Source organism: Patagioenas fasciata, chromosome 1 (assembly GCF_037038585.1).
Source record: "Patagioenas fasciata isolate bPatFas1 chromosome 1, bPatFas1.hap1, whole genome shotgun sequence".
NCBI lineage: Eukaryota > Metazoa > Chordata > Aves > Columbiformes > Columbidae > Patagioenas > Patagioenas fasciata.
In genome coordinates, this window is record NC_092520.1 from 98,361,801 (window position 1) to 98,378,535 (window position 16,735).

General features: G+C 36.1%; 1 protein-coding gene across 8 annotated transcripts in view; it reads right to left on the reverse strand.

Annotated features, from left to right (window-relative positions):
- KDM6A (lysine demethylase 6A) overlaps window positions 1-16,735 on the reverse strand; it is a 155,247-nt gene that overhangs the window by 94,795 nt on the left and 43,717 nt on the right. For all 8 annotated transcript variants that reach the window (XM_065860541.2, XM_065860533.2, XM_065860559.2 and 5 more), the window contains exon 4: window positions 15,099-15,148. In XM_065860541.2, the coding sequence (XP_065716613.1) occupies window positions 15,099-15,148 (50 nt within the window). The remainder of the gene's footprint in view (window positions 1-15,098; window positions 15,149-16,735) is intronic.

A 16,735-nucleotide genomic window follows, 5' to 3' on the forward strand; every position in this document is an offset into this window, starting at 1 on the left:
GCAAACAGTTCTTGGATCTGCTTCTATCATTTATCTGAAATTTCGTACTGCTGTTATGCATTTGAGAGGAGGATGACTAGATCCTAGCAAAATGTCAAGCTGAACTATACTTATCTTTTATGTAAGACCATGCTTTCCAGTATAGGCTTCTATACTGTTCCTTATTAAACTAAATATTGTTTGGGCTTCGAACTTTTTCTTCATATTCTTTACTTCTTTCTGATGCTCAGGTCAGTTCCTTGACCACCACCAGCTACGTGTACATGAGATGGCAGATAGCAACAGTTTCAAATACTTCCATTTAAAAACCTCAACATACCATATGAAATTCCACCAGCTGTCTTAATTATCCATAATAGGTTTTTCCTACTTCTAAATTTCTACCATTCGATATACAAGATTTATCTTCTGTTTTAGAACATCACTATTCACTTTCACTTCCAATCATTAAAATCATTAAAAATATTTAAAACCAGCCCCACATTTACAAACTCTTCCATATGACACTCTTTAATATACATCAATTTGGACTTATTTTCCTTGATCAAAGATGTGTTCCCCCCCAGCACAATTAACACGAATGTTCTCTCACTTCAGAGAACACAAAGGACAGCTTAAATTCATATCATGTAGGTTACTTCCCATCTCTTCTGAATATGCGATTCCTCTCCAGTGTCATCTGGATCTATCTACCTTCTTATTTGAAGTAACATTTTCAAAAAAGACTTTACAGCTTTCTTACACTTTGTCTTAAGGTCCAGTTGTCTATTACAATGGGATTTCCATAAACAGGCTCATTCTTTCATTGCAGATATAAAAAATGAAGTAAAATACACGTACAGAAAGACAAAGGATAGTTCTAAGGCACAGAGACAATGATGCGGGCAGCTTCATAAACCTGTGACCATGGCCCTGCGGTCACCTAGCAGATCTCAAAATGCTCAGGCATGAATACCCTACCTTAAAATTATCAATACTCTTTACAGTACTTTGCTTAGTCAAAGAAGAAACTTGTCTCTCAAATGTATAGGAGAGAATAATATGGGAAGATTTTATGTGAACTAATTAAGGGTGCTTAGCTACTGGTCCACTAGGAAGAATTACCAACGTTAAAAAACAAACAAACAAACAAACAAAAGCACTCCTTGGGAGAGAGTCCATGGCCATTGAGGGCCAGTGAATATCACACGCAAGGAGCCTAAAAACGTCTCTTCACGATTAATGTCAGGGAAAAGGACAGAATATGAACTCACCTTCTCAAAGGTCTGATTTGTGCTTGATGTTTTGTGGAAGCACTTAAGATAGGCTTTGTGGAACGCTTCCCTCTTTTTAATGTGCTTGCAACATTACATTTGATGCTTTTCTTAAACACAAACACCTTCACTTCAGGATGTGCTTTAGGAAGTCCAGGCTATGTTTAATTGTTTAACATGCTAATTACATAGCTGATTCTTTATCAACTGGTAAATATATTCCACTTCTCTGTTTCTCTTAAGATTTCACAGAATGATAGCTATGACTTTCCATCATTTTTAAATCTGTTTAGTGCCTTCACACTGTGTGACTGGCCTCCAATAAATAATTTTCAGGTCTAAAATTTAGATTACCTTCAGCGAAACAAAGAGAATTATCAGGTTAGCGACCTGTCTTAGCCTTCCCCAAACTCCTTAGAAAACTCTACTGTCTGTGCAATATGCATGAGGTTAAAGTAATAAAATAGAAAATCCCACTATTTTAACACGCATTTAAATGAAGCGTGAGTTTCTATACCAAGAATTTTGAGTAACTTGGCTTTAGGAGATCCATGTCTTCGATCTTCCTGCATGCTGCCACTCAGCCTTCATTCTCTGTTTCTACAAGCAAAGTCTACACAAGTGACTCAGGATAAGAGGCATACTCTCCTGCATTTAGGTTGGTTTGATAACACAGAACAACAAACCGCTGTTCATCTCACACTTGATTGACACAGCAGAAGAGACAGGAAACTTTGTGCCACTTATGACAAAGGAAGCCTTTATCAACATGGCAGGTCACATTCTTCCCAAGAATTACAAAACAGTCAACCACTTTCTTTTCACAGCCAGAACATCTGAGTTACCATGAAAAGGACCAGTCCTTCAAGACACTACTCCAATACCTCACTGCGTTCCACCCAAATAACAAAGTCCTGCTCTTGGTACTTGCTCCCTGAACTTGAATCACCAAAATATCTCAAGACATACACACCTCCCAGTTTGCATGTAAAGGTTGCAAGACTAAGAATATTTAACTAAAACCAGAATCCCAGGAAAAGATAAAAATAAGAGTTTAGATAGATTAGTTAACAGGGAACACAGAAAGACACCACAAGAATTTGAAGGTACATGTCTACACAAAGTATCAGAATTAGCAAAACCACTGAACAGCAGAATTTTTAAAAATCCAAAATATTGACTGTGTTCCCTTAGAGCCATTTTTAGTTCTTCTTATTTTTCCAAAGCGGCACTTAATATTCATTCTCAGTTCAAGACTCATTGCCTTCCTGTGGTATCACTCATTTGGGTTTGCCTTGAACTCAGCAGTGACATCCACCAATCTGTCTGCTTCAGTTTTCTCTTTACTCAAAGCCCCGGTCAGAAAAAATGCACCAGCAAGGAATACCTACATGTTCTCTTCCTGTAAAAGCCAGTGTTATAGCCACTGTGATGGGGGAGAGACTCCCAAGGAATTTGTTTGACATCAATGAATATGGAAGAAAGTTTAGGGAAGAAAAAAGCTGACATTCGTCTGAACGACGTACTGTCTGAGCGAAGTGGAAGTGTCTTCAACACGAGCTTTTCTTCAGAACTTATGTACAAGTTCCAGAGAGAGAGAGCTCTTTGACTAGATTTTGAGATCAGAAACAGAACTGAGATGGTTATAAAGCTCCATTATGAACTAGATGGATTACTCCATTTATGTTATTATATCTTTATGGATTTCAGAGAGAGAGAACAGAATAAAGTGTACTGAAATTCTTGTATGGGTCCACAGAACAATTTTGCTCTAGACAACATCCAATGATTGCATTTAAGCAGAAAATCATCCTTCCTCTCCAAAAAGTAAACACTATGTCACCAAATGGAAACATAACTCCCAGTAGCTGATCCTGGAGAGAACGGGCAAGCTATCATATAATTCAGCAGTAACGTTCAACTTTTAAAAGGTTGCTGTTGAAGTTACTACCGAGAGTAATTTCATTCAGTTTTCTATAATTATTTTAAACCTTCCCCTCCCAGGAATACCCTCCCAACCTCCACTGATCTGTGGTTCAGAGGATTCTAAAGCCAGACAAAACGTCTTCATATTTAATTGCTTTTAATGGATTTTTCTTCCCTGAATTTCTTCAGCTGCTTTTTGAAACAATTAAAACATTGTGAGTCTGCAGCATTCTGCAAAACTGATGCAACTTCCTATACAACCAGTAATACAAAAACTTCTGGAAGATGCAGTAAGCATTAATTCCGTGCAGCAGCTGATAACATAACAGAAAATATCACCATCAGTAGTAGCCTTGTTTAAAGAGATTTTCCCTTCTCTGTCATCATTATGGGTTTTCATCCATTAGCTAAGATTAGTCATTTCGAATTATCATCAATTTATCTTTTCCTTCCCAAAAAAAGTTTAAGCTAACTACACCTAAGAATGAATCCCTCTTCCCCCTTACCCCCTTTACTTGTCTGCCTCCCATTACTGGATCCTATTTGATCCATCTTCCCTTCTTCAGTGTTTACCAGGGCTGGAAACAGATTTTTCAGTTCACTTGTTTTCAGAAAAAGTTCACAAAGTTCTGATTGCATTGTTAAGAAAGCTGGGAATGGATCTGTGTCTGATTCCAAGAATCGGAGTCCAACACGTAAATGCCTGAAATGGATCCCAATCCTCTTCGGGTGGAGAGAAAAACAATACCTGCATTACTTTTTGAAAACACATTAGACAGTATCAGTGTAGTTATGACATTTGCTAATACAGTTTTATTGTTTTTCTGATGACATTGAGAATTCAGAAAGAAGACACTAGAACAATGCTTGCAATAAGAAAAACACTAAGTAAAAACTTAATCCAGAAAGAAAGACTGAATGAGGAAACCAGGAAAATAGTTACATTTATTTTGGCTGGTAATACAAGATAAAATTTAATTGAGGAACTTTTTGGCCTTGAAGAACAAAGCCTAGGCTGGGATAGAGAAAACAGGGAGGAAAATGCCTGACTTATTTCTCCCATATCTGAGACATTAGATCTCACATCAGTGCCACACCTCTGGCAGATGAGAAAAATGACACAGCATAAGGAACAGAAGTTACGAGTTTTGAGTTATCCCTCAGAAGTTGGGAGAGATAACTTGTAGGAAATGATACTGCACAGTGACTTAGGAATTAATGCCAAATACTTTGACTATAGCAGCCCAGAGAAGTGGTTGAGGGTGACAAGCTAATAATTGCCAGCTTCTGAATGCTGGTAAATCCCTGTTTACTTACTATAAGCTTGCAAGCTGCATAGGAACAGATGATTAGCAACAGGTTTTCTAGGGAGCTCCAGACCTTCTTAGCATACACTTAAAAATACTTTTGCTTTAAACTATTTGTTTGCTGTTAGCATGCTTTAGCATTTGAATCTCCAGTATTCTTTCAGCACCTGGCCTTCCCTTCAAGGTGAACACTCAGGGGTTTTAGCACTGACCTCACTTCATGTGCTCCATGAAGGCAAGCACACAGGGATTACGTCCCTCTACACCTTTGCACAAGTAAACACGAGAAGCAGAACTGATTTCTATTTCTCCTCTAAATACACATCCTGGTAAGGGTGCTTCTACAGAGCAGAGCGCAATCATGCTCAAACACTACTCCAAAAACATTTTAAATTACTTGCTTTCTCTTCAAAGCATGAACTTGTTAGCCTCACACAAGCTACTCATACAGGCTCTTTACAAAAGAGACCCCAAGTTCTATGTCTTCGCTTCCTCCCACCTGCTACCTTCTCCATCTATTTGTACCAGAACCACTCACACTTCAACCCTCCTCCCCCACCCACCTCCACCACACAGAAAAGACTAAATCTGCATCCCTGGGAAAAGGAGGAAATGATGCAGCAGAATACTTTAATTAGGTATATGCTCGAAAGAGTATTTAAACCGCTAGAACAGAGATGTCAGTTCTGGAGAAAGCAAATTCAAAAACTCAAAATTTGCAAAATAATGCAATTCTCTGTTTCTAAAACTAAGCAAATATTTCATCTTTTAAGGAAAGAACCTTAAATGTAAAGGATTCATTTCTGAAGAAATGCCACTCATTACTGAGACACACTATCTACATACAGCTTCCTGTCAAACAGCAATCTACAAACAGCAAATAAGAAAAATAGTGTGGTGCGTTTTAACCTTTTCCAAAGCAATGAAAGAGCAACCATATGGAGGATTAAGTAGTTGTACCATTACTGTGGCTTATACAAACAAAAAAATTCTTTTGAAAAAGCAAGCATCACACACATTGTCAATATAGTTGTTTGTATTTGGAAAAAGAAACATTTGGTCAATCAGTATTATCAACATTCAAATAATATTCTTGTCCACTAAAGACAAGCCCTCTGTTCAAGTCAGAACTGTTCTACTCAACTGAATATGCCTCTCTCCGAACAACCTGAATTGATGAGGTTTTTCCACTGCCACACTTGAGCATGTCTCATTTTAGCATCCTGCACTCTCATCGTAGGGATTGGCAAAACGAAGCATGCTATTATTCTTAGTAGATGAACAGTAACAGGTGTGGGGGTTTTTTTCCACACAAAAGAAACTTCTGCAATAGGAGAATTCAACATGGATGAAAAGCTTTTCTTCAGAGACTTTTCCATCAATACTTATCCTGTTTCCACCAAGAGTATTTAGACTTCTAGACAGAGATCATACATCCCACAGGAAACAGAGCATTTCCGGGGTGAAGCACCATTAGAAAATCTTATAAATATTGTTTGGAAAAAGATACCATGCTAGAGTGAGGGCGGAGTGTTTCATCTGAGATTGGCTTGTCTTCTTGTGACGCATGCAAAGGTTCTCCCCAAAGCGCATCCTATCCTCTTTTACCATTAACATTCTGAGTACATTACAGATTTCCCTGAATTTTGACTTCTTTTAAATCCATTGATTAAAAGGGATGAGTGGCTTAATGAATGAATACACACTAAAGAAATATAGAACTGCAGACACTGAAGTGAAAGCGTTTCCATTTTAGTGAAAATGCAAAATATTTCTAATCAAATAGCAAAATACATGCTCCCTAAAAAGATCACATACTCTTTGTGACCCAAACAGGTACATAGTTTATATGTGCAGAGGAGGATTCCTTTGTTTTTTATGATGATGGTTAATAGAGACATAAAAAAGATGCAATTTATCAAATTTATCTGTAGGTCAAAGGTAGCATGTCAAAATGTATTAGTTAAATTGGTCAGTTTCATTCTTTTTAAGATTTTACACCTACTCTTGATTCTTTTCAAGGAGAGGGAATATGGCCTCCCACCATGATTACATTAGATAAATCATCTAATAAAAGAGTTAATTATTAGAACCTTGTACAATTTTACTTACACAAAATTGGACATGCTGCATTATTTGTCTTCATTAAGCATAGTAAAAGAGCATCTGCTTCTTTCTCTGCCACGAGACTACCTAAGAATTCTCTATGTTTAGGTAACAGAGGAACAGAATTTTAGACATATACACACCCCCCAGAATGCACAAACCCCAAAACTGTAACTCTTAAGATTACCCTTTAAGAAATATCTGGGTAAATGTATACTCTTTTTTTAATCTATAGATCAGTTGTGTTTCACTCTAATTAACGGCATGAAATAAAACACATTTGCTCCTTAATCTTTCTAGGTGGCATTCATTTAACATGTTTTAGGGGGAGAAAAAAAAAAAAAGAAAAAAAAGTACAATTCTTTAAACCTGTCTGCTTTACTGATTTACAAGAATAACAATTATTTTTAGTATCCAATATTAAGAGATCTTTTTCTGAAACCCAAATACATTTATTTACTTGCTCTATTTTGTGTGTATATTATAGATGAGCAAGTATTACCAGTAACACAATCATCATTAACTTTCCAGCATTCCAGAGTTTCTCTTTATTTATTAATGATTTTCTCTGAAATATTTTGGAAGTGTACACCTAATTCTTTTACCCTTAAGAGGCAGAATTCTAGTTAGTCTTCATAAACACAGTTTGCATTTAAGAATCCCAAATTTTTAACATCACTGAGTAACCATGCTAACAAATCACACCTATGGGATGCTGAAATAGCCTTATTTGCAGTGTTACCAAAGCTATCAAGTATTGCGATGCAGAGATTATATGGTGCACAACTCATAAATTTAGCCCTCAATTTATCAGTCTTCCTACTCCAAATTTCTCTTAGGTCTTGTTCTTTTAACGACTTTTCTAGCTTTTCTAATACCTTCTCACATGTAATTTCTATCCATCTTGACATACTGAAGGGACAAGCACACGATCTAAATACATGAATAACCTCTAAAAATCTTTGGAGAAACAGATATTGCTAGCTATGGGCTTTGTGGTAGGCTTTTTACCAATTTTTCTTTAAAATGACCTTTGATGATGATGTATCACTGTTTTCCCTCCTCCTTGTTTTGTTTTGTCAGTATATCTTAGGATGAAAGTGAAAAGCTTTCACTGAAGAGAATTACTCACTCTACCCACTGCACCCCAAAAAATTAAATATTATGGAAAATATGTGCTCAGGTTATTTTAATCAGCAGCTCAGTGAAAGACTTTGTGCAATTGCTAGATCCTTTGCTCCTGATTTCTTGCAACACCCTTTATTTTTTGACAGAAAATTAATAAGTTCTCACCAGTTGCAGTGCCAGCTACATACATCAAAAATCTTCATTGTTTAATTAATAAGAGAGGAGTTTCTGTCATCTTAACTCACTCCTCCCCTTGCCAGGGACTCTCCAGCATGGTCAGGACAGACAGTTCATTTTTATTAGCTGAAGCCACACTATTCTAATTTCCTCCACTCTAAACATGACAGATTTTTATTATCTACTTATCTATCTTCCCAGGTGATCCTCAGTGCTTCACAATCTACCTTCTTCTGCCTTCCTCAAAGCAGAGGACAACCAGCCCTTTGATGAAGAGCGATATTGTGCTCCCTACCTGAACAGTAACCATCTTACCTAGATTTTTTTTCTTTTATTATTTTCTTTTAAATCTCTCCCACCATGCCTAGTGAATTTATGACACAGAGGTTGCTGTTAGGGAGAAAACTGGCAAAAGTCTCATTTCAGGCCTCCCACAATCCATTCCTGTATTATTCTATATATATATCTTCCTCCTTTCTCCCCATATGCTCTTAGCCTTGAAGTATGTTTTTACTTCTCTTATTTTCTTTACATTCAAATTCTCAGCAGGGCTACAATTTTCCTTCCCCCACTCCCTGTGAGTCTTCCTCTAGCCACACTTTCCTCTTCCTCATATTATTTGTTCAGCCTTACTTGGTGTTACAGCTTTTTCTCTGCTCAGCCTCCCCTTCTCTTATTTTCTTTTTCTGGGCATAACAGCTTGCCATTCTATACTATCATGCTGTATCAGACTCAGACTGTATTTCCAGATTGCTTTCCACAAGAGTCTCCTGAAAATGCCTATTCTATCAAATCATCATCACAATGACCTACTGTCTTCAGCATTTAAAAATCAGGACATTCATTTCAAACTTATCTCTATTTTGTATTTGCTGTTCCACAAACTAGTATCATACCTTCTCAGAACATGACCAGAATGTCACTGTCAAAACGCTTCTAGTGAAAGGACTGCAAACTAAAAGCTGTTGCTTTAGTCGAAAGCGAGATGTGGTATAGAATCCCATGTGCTGCACCGATGACCACAATATTTTCAGGCAGAAGCGAAAAGCATATAGAAGATATCAATAGTATCTCCCTTCTCAATGCTTTCCAGAGCTGCTGAATCTTAATTCAATATCCATTTTTATTTTTTACTGATTTCCTCTGGAATTTCTATTTATTCCATTCCTAACTTTAAATTTTATTTTGCACTTTTTCATATTACCCATCTTGAGGTCACCTACTATATCTCCCAATTCCTTCTGTGATGCCATTAATCTCAGCAAATTTCACCTTCACTCATGCCTTTTGAATTTTGCTTTCCTGACTGAGACTTCTTCTCTATGCTTCTCTGATTAAGTCTGTTATGATCAAAGGGACTGTTTGTGTCGTTTTGCTTTTCCTGTACATGTCCTGTGTTGCTACATGGCAACAATTGATAATAAGGGGTTTTTGTGTCATTTTAAAATTTTGTTCTCTTATGGGCAAAACTGTCTCTTTATATGGCATACCTATTCTCTTGAAGAAAAAAGTTCCAAAAAACTATGGGCTTGAAAAAAAATTAGCATTCACAACTCATCCTACTGCCGTCTCCTAACTTGTATTTCAGGAAGGTGCCTCCTCCAGCAATTTCTACTGTTCCTATACTACTGTACTGTTTCAATTAAACTAAGCATTTATATCTAATTAAAAAAATAATGGAAGTTTTGATGAATTCTGTCTAAAAACACTACTTGGTATTTTGAAGTTACTGCAGAAAATAAAACAGTTGTGAGTCAATGAAGTAGAAAATTGCTGTCTTAGATCCTCTAAGGTGCAAAATGTTCTCTTATTTGCTGTTATCACTATGTCTAGTAATTGCTTTTTGTGCAACTATTTAAAAAGGGGGAAATAGACTTACAGTTTGGAGAAAAAGAGAGCAAAACATACAAAATGAAAGCATTTATTTTTTTAATTGTTTTCCTATTTTATAGCATTAAGAAAACATACCAAAAAACGACATTTGGCCTATTGAAAATGGAATAGGTAGAGAGATTGGAAGAAGCTGCATGAAGATATCAAAACAAGCAACAGGTCACATTTGAAAACAAACACTCAAGGTCTTTTGTTACTTCAGTTCTTTGGAAAAAAAAAGCCTTACTACTAATTAAAAATGTTTTAGCCATAAAGTTGAGAATACTCCTAGTGTATTTCTACCTACGCTTAATTATAAAACAGCATTGTAAAAAAATTACCTGATACTAAATTACACTTCAGGTCTGCATAACGAGGAAAATTATAAAATTGCTTTCTGTAACCAGTCAACGACTCAGTGTAGACTAAGATTACATCCCTCTTCCATGACTAGCACACATACACACTTGCATTCTCCTGAGCTTTCTAAAGAGAATTTTAGGTTTGGGGGATTTTTTAAATTTTTTTTTTTTTTAAATATCCCTGCATGATTTTGGACTCACCTCAGTTTTATAAAGCAGTATTCTCAAACCAGAACATTTCATTCTTCTATAGTATACCCTTACAACTCTAAATTCCATTTGTACCGTATTTGCACCCAGATATTCTTAAAATCCACTGGAAGACAGAAGAAGGTCTTTGAAAATCCTCCTTGGAGTTCACTAAACTTCTTTGATGTTTCTGCCCTGACCACATAAATGAAATGTTTATTAAAAAGAAAGGTGATTAGGAACACTTTCATAACAATGATAAAGACTGCCTGACAGATTTACTTCTCTTTTAAGCAACTTTCCAGCCAACAAGAAGTCTATCTCTGAATTCAAGTCGGAGGATATAACTCACTAATTAAGTGTTCTTCAGACACGTCAAGGAACATCCTGACTGATCTACTCGAAGCACTCCTCTTTAAAGAGATACTACAGTTGAGTATAACTGCATAAATTGAGGTTTCTTTTCTTTGTAAGGCATCCTCTTAGATTAACTTCGATTAAGTTGTAGCATCCTAGTCCATGTTAAATAGTCTTCCTTGATACAGAACTAACTCATTTTCACGGCAACTTCCATAATTTTAAGGTTCACTTAGATGCATTTCTAAATACCATGCCCTGGCAATCCTCCTACTTATTGACATACAGACAGAAATGTTTAAGTATCTGTGTACCCTCTGTTACTCTGAAGAAGCACAGCTTTTTATAAAATTCCTGAAGACAGACAGGATATTTCTCTTTGATGAATTAACACAGTCAGAATAAGGTACAATGGCAGCGATTTCCTCGTTGCTCCTCGTAACTTGCATACAATCCTCTGGATTTGACTAAAATCCTGTCTAGAAAGCTATGTATTCATTCCTCAACCACAGAGATGTCAATAATAGACGGCTCACAGAAACACTGTGGAGAACCAGCATATGAGAGCTTGCTGCTACCTAATACACTCATACCAAAAAGTTTTATTGATTCACTTCTGTGTTGCAACAACTACAGGCGCGCAATTTCTAACTGACAATATGTGAACACTCACCTTCCTGCAGAAGTCCACAAATACACTTTAATCAAGATTATCAAACCACGTAACGGCTGCAGTAGCAATGTCACGCCAAAGCAGAGGAGATCTAATCGAAGTACCGGACAACAACCCTCTTCTGTAAAATCCTCCCAGGTATCACTCTAGTGATCATTGAAACCTCTTTAGCCCCACATCTGTGGAGGAAGGTTTCTAGGTCTGCCCTGCCCTGGGCAACTATGTCAATGCAATAGATGAAGGTGTTAGACACCTACAGTCAATTCACTCTTGTAGTGAAACTTCTGTTCGGAAAGCCCCACCCAAATGCAAACATTACATAAAAGAGTTCAGTATGATCAACTGCGTTATAATACAACCACATGAGATTATTAAAATAACTTTTTCCAGGTGCCAGATGTCTGCCATCATGTTTGGATAAAATCAGGAATATCTTACTCCTTGCTGAGCTTCTCATCCTGCCTCCTCAGAATACATCAGAACCGATAACCATGGCAGACACACACACTTGATATCTTGATTTTCTCAGTAGCCCCAAAATCTATAATCTGCACTTCATGTTGTTGTCTCCCTCTCCTGAACTGCCCTTCTTCTCCGTTCATCCCCCAGAGTCCTCCTCACCTCCTCCAACATGTTGACAAACTAGTGTCTTTAAAATAAATCAGAATGAAGTATATTGCACAGAAGGGAGATTTATTTTAGCACAGGCACACAAGAAACATGGAGAAAAGTACGTGAATGCAAGAACTCTTTTAAGTTATCTCAGCCTTTATCCAAGTTGAGATATTACTTCGTAAGATTTCAAGTCAAGTATTTTTTCAAAATACAGAGTTAAAGTACCACAGTGCCTGCATGGAACAAAAATTGCAGAAACTCAATAATTTTGGCATGACATTTAACGTTGATCTGTGGGTGCCCAAAGACATTACTGCAAAAAGTGGTCTATTCAGAAATATGTGGCATAATGCAACCCAGCTCATTCAGAATGATCCATACAGGCATTACTTCTTTGAAAGGAAGTAATATCTCATCAGAATGGAGGGAATAGTGATCTGGTAAATGGCAAAATACAGCATCTTGCTAACCTTTCACCTTCACTTCTGTCACTATAACATATTTTCAGAATATGTGGGTTTTTTCTTTTTGTTCCATAGGATCAACAAAATGCTTACTGTATTACCAACAAAAAACCCCATGCACCAAATTCTGACAGAAGATGTCATGGTAAAAAATTCAGACCATTAAAAAAAAAAAAAAAAGCTCTTCTTCGTGAAAGGGAAAAAAACCAAACCAACCAACTAACTGTAGAATGAATATCATATAATGAATAATCCTCAACAATAAAGCTCAATTATCAACCCCATGCAGCAAATAGCAGAGACTAAAAATGCTACATAAGAAAGTCAAACTATAGCCAAAACAAACTAAAATCTCTCAGTCCTTCTAGAAGTTTTCAATTGGTAAAACAAAGACGATAAAGGACACTTATTTCAACCACATAAACTTGCACTGCACCACAGAAAGTAATTTCAGATATGCTGCCTAAGTTTACAAGCCTATTCCAGTCTGGTTTCAAACCTGTCTTATATAATAACCTTCATGTGATTCAGCACTCTCCATCAATTTCTCAGTACTCTCACACAGTTCTCTTCAAAGCTCATAAATGCCAGCCTTTCTTCACACCTTTCTTTCTCTTCCTTTCTGTGCCATCACACGTTTCAACAACTGAAGACATCTAACCATGTAAGGACTTTAAAACAAACCAAAACAAAACACCACAACCTCATAACAGTCGAACAAGGAAATGTGACTTTTTTTTTTTTTAAAGTCCTCTGTATCTCTCTGAGAAATTGTAATTATAGCAAAACAGCATCTAAGGATGACCAAAAAATACACTACAAACTTACTATTCTTGACCAAATGATTTCTTACAGATACAAGGCATTATGAATAACAAGAAACAAAAAAACTTCTCAGCTGGGGGGAGGTGGAGGCCTTTCTCTAGATCCAATCCAAGCACCTTCCCACTGCCCACTTTGGACTACACGTCTCTAAGGAAGCTTGTAATGAGATCAAGTAACAGAGTATCTTTCCCAGGTGAGGCCAACCTGAAGAAAAATTACTGAGGTTTTACATTTTGTTTTGTTTTCTTTGTGAAGCCAAAATGTTCTTTTGTCAGCTTCAAACAATGCTCTCACGTTTGCAACTGGAATTATTTGAAATTGTCTCTGCATGGTAAAACTTCAGATACACACAAGAAACGCATGTGTTAGAATATTAGCACATCGCATATGAACAGAAATTGTTTTCAATAAGTCAAGCACAGATCACACATTCTGCTGCCATCCATGCTCTTGAAATGGAACTGCCAAATAATGGAAGTTAGCATATATTTTAATTGCAGATAATATTCTGAGCCATGCTGAAAAACTCTACACCTATGGAAATACTTGTAATCATTTACATTTCATCCTGAACACTCTGAAAATGCAGGAAAAATAATTTACTAATCACCTATCACTTCTTCTAATAATGAGCCATTAGAACAAAAGCCAGAAAAACAATTCAAGTCACAAACTATTCTGAAATGCTTCACATGTGAAGAGTACAAACAGAAACTATTACAATATTAATTAACAGATCCATTTCAACACTCATTTACAGCAATTTTTAACTCTCTGAGAGCATGTGAGAAGAAAGAACAGATGAATGCTTTTATTGTTGTAATTTTTAAACTGCAGAGGTTATTTCTGAAGAAACTACTTCAAAATGGCTTGGTGCAAAAATGGCACTCGTGCAACCTCTACTGGAGCAGGAGCTTTGTAAGAAAATATGAACAGTTTTCTGAGGACCCTCCAAAGGGACCTCTCCTGCCACAAGACAATTATTGCAGGTGACTCTTGTAGAGTTTCTTTATCCTGCCTTTCTCCCTTTCTGTTCTCCCAAATGGGAAAAGTTTGTCATAGGACCTTTCAGAACATACAGTCTCTATAAAACACAAAGAACACAGACAATGTTGTTTCTATAATGCCGGCATATACATGGTATTGATGTCTTTCCAGAGTGAGCTCTCTCTATTTGAAATAAGCACCTACGCATGCTTTTAAGGAAAACAGCTGCTTGAGACCATACAAGTTTGTACTGTGTCACATGCTTTCCTGCACCTCTGTCTCAAACACAAGCTTCACATTATTTCATGCAACAATATAACTATGCTAAATTTTTTCACAATATTGCTGTAAGAAGTTTTTAATTATATTTAAAGTCCTATACCTGTACATAGACTTACAGATAAGGATAACAGGATTTTTTCCTGTCTTACATAAGAATGTTATCTAAATACTGAAAGGGACTTTAAACAATCCGGCATCTGCAGAAATAGAAAGCAACCTGAGAAGATTTTTTTCTAGTAGAAGTCCAACTTTCAAGCGGTCACGATTCTCTCAATACTCATACATATGCAAACATCTACACTTACATAATAAAAACTGAAGTAATGGATAATAATAATTAAATATAAAATTGAAAATGTGTCAAGTTAATTGATCTGCCATTTCAACAAATGGTATGATTTATTTCCACTTAGATTTATAATAAATTGTACATACAGGTGAACATTTCCATTAGACTCAATTAACATGCCAAAAAGTAACTCTAGGTAGTTACTCAAGCTTATATTGAAATTAATCTATTTTAGAAATTCAATCATTTACAACAATACATTTTTAAAAAAGAAGCATATACAGACCTTCCAGTAGTCAGATTGTAAACTGTAGTACCTCTGGTATGCAGATAATGCTGTAGGAAAGAAAAATCAATGTTGAATTTGTTTTGCTGCATATTCTTTGAAGAAAAAGATAGAAAAGCTTAAGAGTCAGCATACACAACATTAAAATGATAAATGGTTTAATAAAAGTAACACTGCCACAGTAAGTACACTGTTGTGGGTAATGCATTCCTCAAGATTATAATTTTGGTTTATGAAACGTCAACCCACAAGTATATTTATTATTAATCTTACAAATGTAAATCAAGCAATATTTTAAAGAAATCCTATAACAACAGAAATCATTTGAAATGTTGGGATTTTCATCCTGGACAAAGCTGTTGCAAGATTTAAAAATTTAATCATGTAGCTCATTTACCATGCTCCCTGATGTCCTGTAATTTCTAAAGAACTGGTGCAGAGGGACATACAAAGAGAAATCAATTTCACATGCCCTTTCTTTCAGTAACTAGAGAAACAAAAACAAGCGAAAAAAAGTTTACATTTTATTCAACATCTGAGACCAAGACTAACCTGGAAAACAGTGCTAAGATCAGCTCTGTTCAGCAGAATATTAAGCAAAACCTTAGCAACAAATTTCTAAAATCACCATTCCTGCATCCTTCTTCCCCACTAAAAATTCATTTACATGCCACAGTAGAAAAAAACGTAGGAGAACACTCATCATCCTTACACTATCAAAATGCAATGTGTAAATGTTTACGTGCAATTTAGCTGAATAAAACACTTCATCTAGTAAACGAGGCTGTCTTTCACAACTTAAGAATACAATTCCTCCCCTACCCTCCCCCCAAAGAAAACTGGTACAAGCTGAAGGATATTACTGAAGCCTAACAACATAAGTTTAAGAATGTTAAGACTAAGCATATTTCAGTGACTTTCTGTAGTTAAGCTCTAAAGAATATTCACAATACGAAATAACCTCCTGCCCCAAATACTCCTCCTAGATTCACCTTTTCCCAGGTATCAATAATGGCTTTTCAACAGTAAAGCATAATTAGATTTTCAACATGGGAATGACTTTGCCCTCCCAAAGAGGAAAACACACACACTACGAAACAGTTTCGTAATGCACCACACCAAAATGATTTTTTTTTTTAAACTCCAGCAGTACCTATCCAAATGCTAAAAACAAAAGCACATTTCAAATACTTAGGTCAAGAGCACCATATTATGCAAGATTTAAGAAACTGAGAACTTTTTGTAGCTTTTTTTTTTTTTAAGTAACTATGGTAGTCAATTATACATGGGATATGGGTAAAATAAAAATATGAAAATAACATTAAATACAGCGCTAAGGATTTATACCAGGAAAATGAAACTGAGAACTTTTTCAGTGTAGCTGTTGAGAAATCTAGGAGTACCCACATCAGCATATCCATCGAACAAGAGAGTTGAAACATGTTTCCCTAAAGCACTTGAGGTACTGCTAAGAAGCTGATAAAAACATAAACAGTTTTTAAAAAATACAAAAATAGAGAAGTAACAGAAGACCTAAAAATAAAAAAAAAAAGGGGGGGGAGGGAAGGAGGTAAAAAAAAAAAAAGCACCTTATTGCTATTCAGTGACCAAAACATTCCTCATGCAAGTACAGCTAA